The 15,312-nt window shown below is 40.9% G+C and overlaps 1 protein-coding gene across 4 annotated transcripts in view; it reads right to left on the bottom strand.

Moving 5' to 3' along the window:
• The window catches only part of LOC135947955 (dipeptidase 1-like), an 84,043-nt gene that overhangs the window by 1,493 nt on the left and 67,238 nt on the right, over positions 1–15,312 (bottom strand). For all 4 annotated transcript variants that reach the window (XM_065496968.1, XM_065496966.1, XM_065496969.1 and 1 more), the window contains 7 exons: positions 11,283–11,433; positions 8,947–9,103; positions 7,886–8,018; positions 6,958–7,108; positions 6,637–6,706; positions 5,194–5,370; positions 3,024–3,108 (listed from right to left, as the gene is read on the bottom strand). In XM_065496968.1, coding sequence (XP_065353040.1) covers positions 3,024–3,108; positions 5,194–5,370; positions 6,637–6,706; positions 6,958–7,108; positions 7,886–8,018; positions 8,947–9,103; positions 11,283–11,419 — 910 coding nt within the window. In that variant the 5' untranslated portion in view covers positions 11,420–11,433. The remainder of the gene's footprint in view (positions 1–3,023; positions 3,109–5,193; positions 5,371–6,636; positions 6,707–6,957; positions 7,109–7,885; positions 8,019–8,946; positions 9,104–11,282; positions 11,434–15,312) is intronic.

Genomic DNA, 15,312 nt, shown 5'->3' with positions numbered 1-15,312 from the left:
GGCAGAAACAAGTTGTAAAAGTCGGACAAGCTAGGAAAAATAAACACACACATGCAGACGCCATACACAGCACACAGAAGCATACAAAGCAGCAGAAATGCAAACAAATAATAGAGAGGGCAAAATAGCACTGCGGGAAACTGCACACATGTGGAAAAGAAGAAAGTTTCCATGGGAAAACGTGAAGGAAAACCGGGAAATGCTATTTCTATTTCAAAAGTTTGTTTTTGTAACTGCTGTTTAAATTAAGTCCTTAAAGAAACAGAGCAGTAAGCGCTTAATTCAAACTACATTTCTGTATAGCATATTGTAGATAAAATAAAACAGCTCATTTTAAATATATTTTAAGCCTTAGCTTCTATAGGATTTTGTCGATCCGGAATAGTGCCTTTTTGTTTTTATTGCGCATGATATAATTTTCAGGTCAATTGAAAATTAGAAAATGCATATATAGCTTCAGCGGACACAACTGCTACAAATTCGTTCTTGATCTCCACGAAAAGAAATCAAATTTATATCTTGTCAGGAACAGCAGGAAAGTGCTTCAGAAAAAGGCATTACATAAATCTAAAGCGCGTTTACTGTTTGACGATTGCGTAAAAGTGCTGTCTTGATGATTTTGTGCAAGATTTTCGCGAGCCATAAAGCAGAAACCCGAGTTAGAATCACTCGCAGACGAGCGAACGCGAAGTAAGAAAAAAGGGGCTGGGAATTTATTTGCCACTTAAGTCGCGCTTTGTCTTGCCTGACTCGGCCGTTATGCGCTCTCGCCTGGCAGGCAGAAGCGACGAGATTATGTTCAAGGTGTGTGTGCACCTCTATCTGAGCACTTTGCGCGTCAGTTTTGCTTTTCAAACGACGCAGAAAGGCTGTTTGTTTAGGCATTTAAGGTCGAAGGCAAAGTAGAGGGGGGAGTATTTCGATTTTCTAAACAATATAAAGAGTTTGACTTGCCTTTTCGCCATGATAGATCAAAGGAATTCATCGATTCCTACTTTATTCGTGGCAATAAATTGTCTTTTACGGCTCAATTTTGCATAATACGACCCGTCAATATAAAACGGAATTTTGCTGATTTACGACCGCCGTCTAGGAAAACGGTTTATGAAAAATATGTGATCGATTTTTCTCTTGAGAATAATCTTATTATCAAAATGAAGCTCCTGATGAGTATTCTACAATATGAATAGATAAATAAATTATTTTTCTAGTTTAAATTTTTCTTAAAACCTAGTTGTAAATTTTTTACTGACTTTTGAACAGATTCGGATAATATTTTCTTCAGTTTTAATATTTTAGGATGAAATTAAGTGCAACTTCCTCGTTGTACATCAAGCTTTTTATTTTCCCGTTTTTCTTCTGTTAGATTTCTACATTATGTATGATTCACAGGTTGCCTTTTAATACAGGGGTTGATGTAAAATTAATGTATTATGGAAATTTGTCGCAAACTCTAATTGCAACTCATGTTCTATTCTATCTCACGAATTAGGGCTGCAACCAGAAGGCGAAACTAGTTGAGGACATTTCTGTAGAAATTAATAATAAACATTGATGTACACCGAGGAAGCTGTATCTAATTTGAAATAAAAAAAACCTCGTGCGTTACTGCCTTCATTGGCATATCTATCAAATATTTAATGTTTAATAAATAAAAAAACTTGGGAAAAAACACCACCTGCTTCATCACGAATCAACCAATGTAATCACTAGTCCTCGCGGAAAACTTTTTTTTAATCAGGCTGAAAAACATCATGGCTTAATTTGAAGGTGGATTACGAGTCGAAGCCAACCGTGCGAACGCTGACAAATGAGTGTCGGGCCGAAATTTGAGCAGGAATGCCGGCGAGTAAATCAGCCCGACTTGCGCTCATTACGCCGGAGTTGCTGCAGTCAAACGGAATTGGGCAATTCATCAGTCTCGGCAGCTGCAGCGAAACCGCAGAAATTAACCGTCAGCGCAGCGCAGAGCCAGTGTATGCTTTGGCGCGTGCCATTCACCCTAGTTGCGACCGCATGTTTTCAATTTCGCGTGTCGCGAAACAAAAGCCGCGCCACTCGGCACACGAACCGCCTTTTTAATTGGTGCGCGCGGTTTTTGGTTCGAGCGCACCAAAAGCTATTAATGGGCTATTGCGTTTGAATAATTGATCGCGCTTCCAGACCTCATTCCTCTTGTGACTCGCTCTCTGCTCTTCATTGCCGACCCATTTGACGTTCATGAGAGCAGCTTCGAGTCCAATTGGTGCACACAGGGACTCTTTGCCGCTCGTGTGTTTCCGATTAGTGTGTAATAAAATATTCAGCCAGCCAACTTCCGTGTTGACAAATACATGTGTAATGACGCAATGACTCGACGAGTTTTGATGTGTTAAAATATTCCTCTCCATTTTCATTTTCATATGCTGTAGAGACTGTATGATATTTTCCTCGCTTCGTTAGTAAAATTTAATTGAACTGCTGAACAGCAATGGTTTATTTAGAGAAAAAAGAAACACACGCGTAGGGTAATTGTTAAAATTTAAATTGGCTTAAATTTAAAATGGCTCAACTCTGCGCGGAAAAAGCCGCTGTACAGTACGAGAATGTGTTATTTAATTTTTCCCCTCAGAATTTTCATACTAGCTGACCATCCTGAATTAATTTGCGCGTATAACCGTTTGTTATTATATATTCAGCACATAAATGTATATTAAGGAAGCAAAAAAACTATCAGTCATAAAAGATATCAAGAGCAGTAAGTAAATCGATATTAAATGAAAATTTTAAAAGTGTCCTTCAGCAGAAATAACAGGTATAGACTACAGTGCAAAATAATATAATTTTATCTGGTGGCGACCGCGTTTGTGATCGGTAATTGCCTTCCATTTAGAGCACAAAGAGTGGGATGGAATGAGACAAAGCACAAAATGGTCGGAAAATAGCGGCAAGCGGATGGAAAATTGACTAAAATTCAGGAACACAGCGCTCGTCGAGCATGCAGGGGACAGGCGAGAAAATGAATTAGCGACGCCAGCACTTACCTACTACATCTCTAATTGTGGCAGTATCATTACAGCTTACAAAGTAGGTATAAAAGGCCACCATTACTATCCCTCTATTTTGAGCCTGCAACAAAGAGAGGCGAAATGTGTCATTATCAGATGTGAGCTACAAAGGAAAAGACCACCACACAGAATCCCCATTTCATGTATTTATTATTTCACGGGTTGGTTTCTTCTCAGGTATTTATTATGAAAGGAGGTGTTGATCATCTGTATGTAGGTTTGAGATGGTAGTGTTGGTAATCCATTTATTTCAGGGTAAAATTTTTTTGCAGAAATATTTGTGATAAATGTTAAAAATGCATTTATTGCCAAACCAATAGTCTTTTTAAATTTCACATTGATTGCGTCTTATTCTTTTATTTAAAATATTACACTGAAATGGGAGTATGAAAGCGTTATAAAACGAAAAGGGGAACAGATATGCATAATATTGGATTTGCTTACATCTATAACCATTTTATTGGGTGGCGTTCATCTGCATTGAACCATTAAAAGCACATTGAATCACTGCCAAAAGCGAATTCTGTCGACTCCAGGAGGGCGGCATATATATTAATCGATAAAAGCCGTGCGCGCGAGCCCGGGAGAAGACAAGCGAGTGCGAGGGCAGAACACGGCCCATTGACAAATACACGGCCGTTGAGCGGCAATAAAACGGCAATAAGTGTGCGCATGCATCATTATCTTAAGTAGCTGCAATTAGGGGTGGCTGTAGTAGCGAAACGACGCCATTACGACGGCGTCGGCAGGTCTGTCTGGAATTTAACCGCGCGGCAAGATGTGACAACTTTTATTATGACAGATAATAATTTGCGCGCGTCGTCCATCAACACGTGTGCCGTGCTGAGGATTAAACGCGAGTTTCGCAACCGCACCGAGCTGCAATATTAACCGAATAAAGTGCTCCGCGAAAGGAGAGGCGGATTATTATATTTATATTACGTCTATTGGCAGCAGCCCTCGCAGGCAAACTTTCTTGATTTGGATTCAATCCGATATTCTCTTTTTCCTGCTGCCGTAGAATTTTTTGCCGCGCGCGCGTGTGTGCCACCTTGACACTACTATATTGATTCAAAAAGTTTTATCTTAGACCGTTTCAACTTTTCCTTTTCTTGCGGATATAAGGTTATGTCGCAAGTTAGGTGGACTGCGTTAGAGGCCGATTAAATTAAATCAATGATGCTTTTGTGGTGGAATATAATTTCGAAAGCGCGCAAACTTTGCTTGACAATCTCGTTCTGCGGGATTTGCGTTGGAAAGTCGCGAATGGAATCGTGCTGTACGAGTTTGACATAGAATTTAATTTCTGCGAAACTCCAGTTGGGTTCTTATAAAGTGGCGGTTAAAGAAAGAATGTTTATTGACTTTCCTCTCTCTTGCGACTTTATTATTCTTCTCACATTCAAGTCAAATGCAATTACGTTGAAAGATTCTTATTGAGCTTTTAATTATATTTTCTTTTCACATTTAACCGGTTAGAAAGGCTGTTCTGGGAGACATGAATTTAATTAAATTTACTTGAAGGTTTTTGCATAGAATTATACTATCATTATAAATTACTTTTATAGTACTATATTTTAGAGTTCATACGTTGAAGAATTTAAAAAATATATTTACGTTTCGTTAAAAATCAGAACAAAATAGTAAAGTAAACACGCAGATTTATTTTTTAAATTTAAATTATCGAATGGTTTAGCTCTGCGTGGATCTACTGAAGAGTGAAATTAGTGAAAATCTGAGAGGAAAAAATAAATAGCACGCTCTCGTACATTACAGCGACTGCTTCGGCTCCACGTACCTCTTCAGCACTACTTTACCTCAAAAACCAAATTCACACCATTCTACTAGCTGTACAAAATTCTGAATCAGGGATGTTTGAATATCCACGTCCGGCTTAACTCATGCTGATGTTGAGCAGCAATCGGAAAGAGTCTCGTTCAATATTAAGATTTTTAATGAGTTTAACTATAAAAACTATGGTCTGACCTGCAAATTGCCTACATCCAGTTGATAACTCTGATGGTAGACAACAAGTTTTTCTAATTTAGATCAACTTGTTCTGAAATTTAGTGTGACGAACTCTTTTTCAGAAATATGCGGCCACACGTAACATTTTTTGGATTCATTTTGATTTTGAAATACTTACGACAAGACGAAGGACGTGGTCAGGCACATTTCTCGAGCTGTTACAAAGTGCGTGCGCCGCCGAGTGCGAGAAGATGACCGGCGCCTTGGTCACTTGCAGCACGTCCAGCATCGTGAGGATGGACACGTGGGACAGATCGACCATCATTCCGAGACGGTTCATTTCCAGAACCACGGCCTGCGAACAAAAGGCGGACGGGATCACTCAACAAGTGCCACAAACTCGCGGAAGGAGCCGGCAAAAAGCGTGTGAGAGCAAACAACAAAATCTGTGAGCGGCCGAGACGCAACAATCAGCGGACAAAGCAAACTAGGGGAAAAACGACGGGATCGAGCCTGTCGAGTCTAATTGCTGTTTGAGCAGCAAAAAGAGTTTGTTTGTACGCGCAAACACACAGCTTGGCCCGAAAACAAAAGTGCTTTTTGCACGACTTTATTCTTTTTCGCCGTGGCCGACGCACCGAGTGTAACGACCAGCATTTTCTGATACGGTTAAATGGCCCGTTTTAGCTGTTGCTTCCGCAGCCGAACAGAAGTTTTGCCGGATCGAGGTATTCATAAATTTCACCTCTTCTTGAAAGGGCCAATATAAGTTTTATGATGGGTAATAAAGATCTGATGTCTCAATTCTGTGTAGCGACCTGCGATGTAGTAAAATGGAATTGCTCAATTGGGACCGATCATGCATTGCTACTTTTCCTCAAGAGAAGTCTTTTCAATTGCAGGTTCTAATAAAAATTCAGCTAGTAGCGAAAAGATAGGTAAACTATGCTATGTTCCACTCGGAGCCTAATTTTTAGTTCTCTAACACACCAATAAGCATTTGCTTTGTTTTTCGTGGCTTCGGAGAAAAATTACGTAACAGCTATAATCATGGATAAAAGCAGCTTCGCATTGAGCTCAAAATTCTAGTTATTGAACTTCTGGCGGAGAATGTGTTTTTTTCTCGAGTTATTTATATACGCTATGTCTGCAAGCTATGATATGTATTCGGCTGCTTGTAAGAATAAACATCTATTATTACACACGCACATTTTTGAAGTGGGGACAAATAAGATCTCAATTTATGGAGCAAGGTTATAGCAGAAACTGTATCTCTGATAGTTCTGTCAGCCATGCAAAACAATTCAACAACCAACAATCTGATTATGAACAGGAAACAAAAGGAAAACAAAAATATGAAAATATTATGTACTGTTTGCAACCTGCGTGACATCTCTATTGCAACAGTTGCATACACACAAAAGGATAGATATTCATTGTAAAATTAAAACGTGTTCCCAATCAAATAATTTTTTAAATAATCCTATTCAATTATAAAAATAAATTATTCTCATCTCGATCTAAATTTCAGCAAATCTGGTTAGTATGAATCAACGCAACTCCCCGTCAATCCCACCAATTAATTACATTCATACTTAATTGGTAAAAAATTTCAACACACCTTGCCGAAATCAGTAAGGCCGCCGTGGTCTGGAATCTGTCCCGGTGCATCCACATTGGAGCAGTCTGCCCTAACAGGGAGAATAAAGAGTTAGCTTTATTGTATCTGAGATCGTAAAGTCGTCGTAAAGATGATAATCGCGGATGTACAACAAAGCATATTATCAAGCCAGGCAGTGGCACATTCCATGCTCGTAACTTTCAAATTACACCTGATGGAGTGCTTGGCGGCGCAAACACAAAGAGTTTGCGGTTGCATCGAAAGGCTAGCGACAATGGACGAGAGAGAAAAGGTCAATTAGCTCTTATGTCGTGTTCTCACCAAGGGGTGCTACAGGTATGCGTGAGTGTGAGGTATCTAGCCCCTAGCCGGTAGAGGACCCGCAGCACAGCAAGACTCGTGCCGATGGCGTGCCCGCCCTCCACCCCGATCAGGCTGGCCAGTTTGCGGGCACGGTGCGCCTCCACGACCTCTGCAAAAGCCGACAAGATTAGCGGCGTCGCGCGTGCAGGGGACGCGACAAAGATTCCAAAGATTATCGTGTCCCCTAGCCGCATTTTAGGCGAGCGCGTGTGCCAGGAGGTCAGCATTGGCACTCACAACGCACGCTCGCGACAAAAACGATGCTCGAAATTAAGCTGTTTCTTAGGAAGTTTTCCGCATTATTCGAAGTCACAAAATGGATTCGAAAAAGAAATTGAGGATTTATCTTTAAATCGACATATTAATTTATACAAGATAAACAGAATGACTCCCTAACAGTTAAAATTAACGATTTAATTTGAATAAAAATTGCGAAAAACATGCACTAAAGGGGACCATTCTTAATGACGTCAAAATTTACTGCCCTCTCTCTTGGTCTCCAGCCCTTCTTTGTCTACGCGGCAGCCAGTTCCGAAAAAACCAATATTGTTAGATATTTTAGCCGAATAAAAATTTGTTCGACCATAATACCCTTAAATTGGATTGTTAGGAACGACTAAAATATGTAACCACAAAAACGTTGTAATTGATCTAAATTGCACATCATTGTTAATCCAAAAACTAAATTTTTGTGTTCAAAAGTTCACAAATCTGGAATAACAAAAACCAACCACACTAGCACAGCTTTAAAAGTCATTTCGAAATGTCAGCAAAAAGGCGATTCTGTAGAGGCAACCTCTAATTCACGACTCGCTTTTAAGCGTCCCCCTTGCCCTAGCAGAGTTCCCAGTGTGCGTTTGTGCGAGCGCCCTAGCTTGATTGTTACCGTCGGCCGTGGTGACAAACTGCATGTGCTGCGGGTATTGTGCTATCAGTCTCCTGATCACATCAATTTGCTCCAGGGTTAGCTGAACAGAGTCCAGGTACTGCGAGCTGCACGGCGCATACGCTGACCAAAACTGAAACACACCAGACGCACACGGTATAATGGCAGGGGCTCATACAAGCTGGGCAAAAACTTGCTCTCGCCGGAGGCCGTAAATTTTTCACCCAAAAGTGCCACCTTTAATTTCGCCTGGAGAGCAAGTGTTGTTGTTAGCGTCGTGTTCACGTTAACATAATTCCGGCACAAAGCTGGTGATAATAACGGAGGAAAATTAATTTCTCCGCATAGCAGGCTGCGGTGAACTTTTCCTTGAAAATGGCAAGCGAGCTGGTTGGTTGGCAAAAAGTTGAGCGTTACGCCGCAGGTGAAGAGCTTGTTTTGCCAGCTGCTTACGATTAAAACGACAAAATCGTGACACAAATTGGAGTCAATTTGGCGAGTGCCGACTCGCTAAATCGATGGAAAAGCAACGACTTGCTTGGTTGGCCCGATCGCAAAAGTTTGCGCCGTGTGCGATTGAATCTTGATAAAGTTTGCTTCTCTGTAGCAATTAAAAGGCGAACTTTTGCGTGACAGCCAGGGTGGCGGCATCGGTGATTAAATTTGGACAGAGTTCGCCGCAAAGTTCGGAAAATGAGCGAAAGTTTACTCACGAAACGCGCTCTCGCGGCCAATGCAATGAATTTCTTGGAAAATTCAATCAACCTTGACGGCGAGTTGTTGTTATCACTCAACAACATAATATGACTCACCGATAAAAAAACACATAATTTTGTAAGACGTTATGCTAGGCATTTGATAACTGATAGGATTGTAAGTTTAATTAAGAATAAATTGTCGTGGAAAAATACCGCATTTCCTGGTACACATCATGAGAAGTAGAGTTTTTTTTTTAAATTTAGCATTTTTTTATTTTCAAGCAAGAGAGAATAACTCTCGTGAAATCAACGCTGGAATGAAAGGAAACAGGAAACGTGGACACTTAACAAATGAACATGTACCTGTGCGCCGACCATGCCTTGCTGAAGTCTAAAGAGGTCCGTGTGGGACCAAACACTGCGGGCCCACGGCTCAGTCTGTCGGAGGTCTTCTGAGAAGTGAAAATCTTGTAGCTGGTTGCGCACGTACTTGCGTATGTTCCACGGAAGGTCATTGTGCCTGCGAAAAGTGAGCAAATGTGTTTGAGAGGAAGGTAAAGAAAAACAACTCTGTATATAGATGGCGCGTGTTTGAACGCCCCCGTGCACGCAGCAGAAAGTAAACGTTGCCTTTCTTTTCGCCCTGTGTTTTTTCGTCAGCTTCCATAAACAACTTTCGAGTGCAGAGAAAGTGTGTTGAAAATCAACCGCCACCGGGTACGACTGTAGGAATAAAAAGTCGAAAAAACGTTTTTGCTCGGCGCACAATTTATGGTTGGCGAGACAAATAATATTTATTAAGGCCAGCGAGATTAAAAACGCATTCACAAACACGCAGAGACAGGCGAGGTATTGATTTATTGCGATGAGGAAGCGCACAGGCAGCGGCTTCGAAATTAATTCGCGACGTCGTAACATCTTTTACGGCCCACGTTGCAAAAGATAACGCGCAACCATAAATTGCCTTTATGGATCGGTGGCTGTTTGTGTCACTTGCAGATTGACATCTACTTTGCTGCGAAATAAGGTGTTTGCCAACCCAGCGGGAAACGACACAGCAGATATTATACATAATAGCATTTCTTGCTTTGCTTCTAATTAAGAACGACAATATTGGATTTGGTGATAATTGGAACATTTTTTAGCATAGTTTTATCTTAACTTTTCTCTTTTGGTAATTGATGGCGAAACTCATGATTTTTTATGCTACGCACACCAGATAAATATGCAATTTGTTTCTCTTCAAATATTTTTAGGTTGGAAATTAGGAAAGGATATATTTTAGCAACCATTTTAAAGACCATCTTCGGTCAAATTTTCGAGTTAAAATAGAGTAAACTTTTGCACACGAACTTTGATTTATTCGATTCTGTCTCAGGCGATCATATTTTTTCCGCATTAGCTGTCACACAGTTTAAAAGATTTGGAAATTAGCTTCATCGCGTTATTTGATTCGTTGCAGTACACAAGGAGGAAAACCAAGCGTTGGGTTGACAGCTTCAGAATCACAAACTACGACCAAATATAATATAATAATATTATTCCAACTGAATACGGGTTTAAATGCTACGCATGGAAAGCGTTAAATAATTTTCCAGCACATATCCCTGGCGAACAAGGAGGGTGGTTAGAAATCAATTCACGAATCGTAAATAACGCGATTCCAATAGTGTGGGGCTGTCACTGGAATTTGTATTAATAGAAGGGCTGCTGCGTTTGTCAGATTGGCTTGAATAATGTTTTCGGCGAATATTTGATGTAGGGAGAGAGGGAACGACGCGTTGGAGAAAAGAGAGGAGCGAAATTTTGATATGCCGCATATTGATTTCATATTAGGTTTTGGCCTCGTGCTTGCCGACGACTGTGTAACAAAGGCACGATTGGAAAAAGTGAGAAAAGCTGGATTGCCGTCTCATCCGCACTGAGAGCGCCTGCGACTGATTTCTTTTCCATCTCAACATTTCTATTTGCTCATTTTTGCCACATCGTCCCGATTGAAATTGGCAAATCGCATCAAAGACTGCCTGAGAGCGCATACACACGGCGACTGCTTGTCGACTGCGCGGATTTCGTGAGGAGTGACGCTTTGCAGGATTTGTTCATCTCCAGGGTGGAGAGGCTTTAGAAGAGGTGACTTTCAGCGTTGAAGTTGAAGCGTTCTGAAATGGAGCCTTCAATAAGGAAATTTGCAATGGGAAAAAATGATTCCATCAATGGAAATCATATAATATTGGCATAATCCCTAATAAATTGTCTGTTTTTGGATTAACAAATAGGAACTTTTCAATGCACGATGAAAAGAGCTCATTATTTTTAATGTAATATTGATGCTACGTAAGAAATTTGATCTGAACTCCAAAAAAGATCGTGTATTCAATGCCAATTAGAGTAGAGAGCATCCCAAGAAAGCTTTCCATCTCATTTGACGAACAAATCGCAAACAAAAGTTCTTGAAAATAGCCGCTGATAGGGCGGGGAAGACTTCGGTGTCGAGTTTTAAACTGATTAGCCAACGCTTCCACCCTGGCAGCATGTTCTCTTCGGAAAACAATTTGGATTAATTGAAATTGGATCCAGAGTGCGACGCAGACGCCACTTTTCCGGCCGATGCGGCCCCTTGACGGATAATCGAATGACGGAGAGGCAGGAATAAGGGATGCGAGTCGATTTATTAATTCATTATACCGAGAGGGACTCACCCGTCAATTAAGGGCACCTCTTCCAGCAGTCTGCGCACAACAGCCAGCCTGTCGTGCACCCTGTCGTCGCCCGCACGCGTCACCACCCAGCTGCACAGGACCAGCACCACTGTTAAGGGCCCAAAACGGCCCTTCATGCTGGTCTAGCCACCTAAAACAAATCGCAACAAACAGTTAGAGAACGACACTAAACTATTTTGTTTACTATAATCATTGCTAAAATATATTATTCACTTTTTTTGGTCAAGGAAAGAAATATCGGAATTAAAAAATTCAAATTAAATTTGCATCTTATTTGTTTTGTTGATTTCTTTTGGATGTGGGAATGTGTGCCGTAAATTTGCCCAGCTGATCCTTGGTATAATTTTGTTTTGAAATTATGCAATGTTCACAAGGGAAAAGCTTCTAACTAACTATTTAAAAAGTGTCAAATAATTAATAGTTAATCGCTAGGGTAAATAGCTTTTGTTAAAAACTTTCTTAAAGATTGACAAAAAAGTTAGAAACACCGCATGTAAACCCACTTTTAACCAAATTGAATACTAAATTAACATTATATTTGTTTATCAGGAGATCTAACGGGAAAAAATTATTTTCACTCCTCTAGTAGAAAACTGTTTCAAGTGTACTGCAGTTTCATTGCCACTGAAATGGCTTGCAACTGAATTCATAATAGATATGAATAAGCCAAAAGTGTAATTATGAAACTAAAATATCTGTTAAGATGAGAAAGGTAAAATTACTATCAGAATAAAGCGCCATGTTTATATCTCTTTTTGGAATAAATAAATATCTTAATGTGTGTCGAAAACACGTCTAATAGTATCATATTGATAATTTAACCTAAACGTTTCATTTGAAAGATATTTTTTGTCTCGTGGATTAAATAAAAATTATTCATTAAAAGATTTAGGAGCAGTACTTTGAATTTCTTAATGGCCACATTAACTCGGCAATGATGTCAGCAAGAAGTTTCCTTCGCGTTTCCCCAGAAATTCAAAGTATTCTCGTGATACTCATTTAATTAGGGGGTCGTAGCAAACACGCCGACTTAACTGTCAATTAAAAACACACCAAGAGGGCACTTGTGTGACGCGAGCGCGCGCTTTCTGTTTGTAAATGTCACCTCGGCCTCCCGACTTTCTCGTGGGGGCCCGCTTTGCGTGCAACTTGTTGGAAAGCAGTCGCATTTAATCTGAGCGAGTGTTTATTACACCGGTCTGCAATTAAAGTGCTTTTGACAATGGTTCTCCACGTGCCTTTCCATTTCACAAGCGAAACAAAAAAAAATAAAAAACTGACGAGCGAGTCTGTGTGCTGGGCCGGCTGCCGACGGTGGCCGCCCTGCGTGCAGTCAGTCAGTGGGAGGTCGGGTCTAATTAAAAAACAAAAGGCCGCATATATAAATACTGTACTCTCGGCGCCGTCAGCTGGCACAAGCCGAAAATTAAAAAAAATCGTCAAACTGATTTATTCACCAGCGCGTGTGATCTCTAAAGGTCCCATTGCGAGCGTCTCTTTGACGAAATTTTCTGCCTGAATTTTTGCGATTTTTGATAGCGTCATGGTATTTTATTTGAAGTTCGCAGTGATTCATTGGCATGCGCGACCTTTCTGTCATCGAATATGGACGTTAAGGTCAAATGGGACCACGGATATTTTGGCTCTGAATGAGTTCAGTTTATTAATTATCCATGCGTGTTGATCGTAGCTTTTTGCACCCGGTTGAATCAGTTTTAATTAACTGATAATACAGACTTAAACAAGGTTGCATTTTTACACCTGTGTGAGAAAAAATTAAAGAAAAAACATAGGGAAAGTTCTCATATTCAATTTTGTTTTGCGTACAGCCTCCTCGACTGCTTTTTTGCCCCTTTTTTCATTTTTGAACAGCCGTGAGATTGTATTTTTTCACAACAGCGGTTATTTCACCCACCACTCTCGCAAGTTCGTAACACGGTGTGCGGCCGCTGAGAGTGAAACTATTGTACTTTGGACACAAAAAGAGTTGAAAACAGCAGCGGGAATGAGAAGAGAGCCGGCTGATAAGGAGCACTGGGTGTGTGCGTGCACCGTCGTAAAACAGCCAGTTGAGACGGCGGTGGGTGGTGGAGGAGCTGGCAGGGTGGAATGGCATTTGCGGCAGAGCAGAAGAGAAAGAGAGACACGACGACACATGTGAAAAAGCAACAAATGCTCGCGAAAGCGAGCGAGTGTGCCAACAAACGATGTACAACAAACAGACGCGAGAGGGAGAGAGAGAGAGAGAGAGAGAGAGAGACCTCGTGCGGATGACGAAATTCAATTTGGCTCGCAAACAGAAGCGCGCGCCGCCGCGACTTTCCTCTTTATTTTCTCTCCTAGCAAAGTGCGAGCGCCGGGGTTGTGCGAAACAGTTAACCCCCGAAACTGAGTGAGACATAACATGGTAATGGTCTCTCCCCGTGTGGATTCAATGAACTGATTTCATTTGGCTCCTCCTGAGATGTTGTAGTTGGCTTCGATCCCCTTCCTCAAGGGAAACTTTGCCATTTTCCTCTGGTGGAATTGGTGCTTTGGGTTTGTGCGAATATTCTCGGATCGTCTAGAGCCACTTTCTTTTTTATCATAAAATATTCGGTACGTAATATCCGCTGCCAATCGCTCTCAGATTCTCAGCCTCCCGCATTTGATGATTTGTGAATATATCAAAATGTAGAATTGAAGGATTTTATAAAATAGCACGGCATTTTGTGCAATCGTACAGAATTAGAAATTACTATTCACATTATTAAATGAGCCCCCTAAAAATATTTGTTTGGGTGTAACTGCTCACACTAAATTTCTAATAAAAATCTAGAACTTAAGAGCATGAAATTCATCTCAGAAAACAAGCAACCATTAAGTATTTCCCGTTAAGTAGGATTTATTTAATCCAGCAGCTCTGATGCAGTAACTGCGATCTGTTGCATTCTAGATGTTTTACCCCTGGAAAAATATAAAAAAATCCTTTCCGCCGCAATTTGGAAATTTAGAAATTACTTTGCCCTTTACGTTGAGAGTTGAGCTAGAGAGCCGTGTTTTTCACATCCCTGAAGAGAATCGCAAAGCCCGGCGCGAGGGCCACCGTGTCCCGGGAGGTAAATGCAAATAAAGAGGCGGGCTGCTCTAAAATTTATGGTTTTAAAAGGGAGCCTCACCGCCGAATACAAAGAGCAGGGAGAATCGCGTGCGTGCGTGCCTGGGTTGCTCGCATCCTTTCTCTCTCTCTCTCTACACTTTTCACCTGCCGCCCATTTCATTTTTGCCGAGGTTTGATCAAAAATTTATCCACCGCTCGCCTTTCCCTGCCACCCTTGGGTTTGCTTATTCAAATTGCGGTCGTGGGTCAAATGTGTGTACAAAAGTGTGTCTGCAAACCACAAACTGTTCCTGACTGCGTGTCTACCTTTTTCTCCTGGGAGAAGGAGCATCTCGCTTGCAGCACATCCGTGCCACTGCTGTAATTTTCAAAAATAGTGGCTGACTCGCAAATAAAATGTAATGCGTGAATCACTGTACCAAAACCAAGCCCACTTTGCGGGGTTAATGATTTGAGAGGATACACGCAAATGAAATGATTTTGCACCAGGATTTTCAGGATAGGATTGCTTGGGAATTCCTGCGAGCCACCGCCATGGGGGGGAGGGGGTTATGGATCTTTAACCCCGGGTCTAGGAGAGGCCTTTCAGTGTCTGATTTGATGTCCTAAATAAATATATATCAGGGCCAACTCTGATAGTAGAGCCCAAGCTTTAATTTTTTTGCTGCTGACTGAGAAAGCAATGGTTAGGGCGTCCAGTCCACGTCTAAAATCGTAACCATGATAATCACAGGTGTTTTTGGCCATTTTTAAAATCAATAGGCTAGGTCCACTTTGATAGACCTTTTTTGTTTTTATCTAATCTCAGAATAAAATTAAGGAATAGGGGATATAATATAGCGATTAAAAAGTGCTATGAACTCAATAAAAAAGCAAATTCAGCTACTAGCTGCAGTGATAGAGCAAACG

This window comes from Cloeon dipterum, chromosome 1 (genome assembly GCF_949628265.1).
Source record: "Cloeon dipterum chromosome 1, ieCloDipt1.1, whole genome shotgun sequence".
In the NCBI taxonomy this organism is placed as follows: Eukaryota; Metazoa; Arthropoda; class Insecta; order Ephemeroptera; family Baetidae; genus Cloeon; species Cloeon dipterum.
The sequence above is the reverse complement of the archived record's forward strand: the minus strand, read 5'-3'. Positions and strand labels throughout refer to the sequence as shown.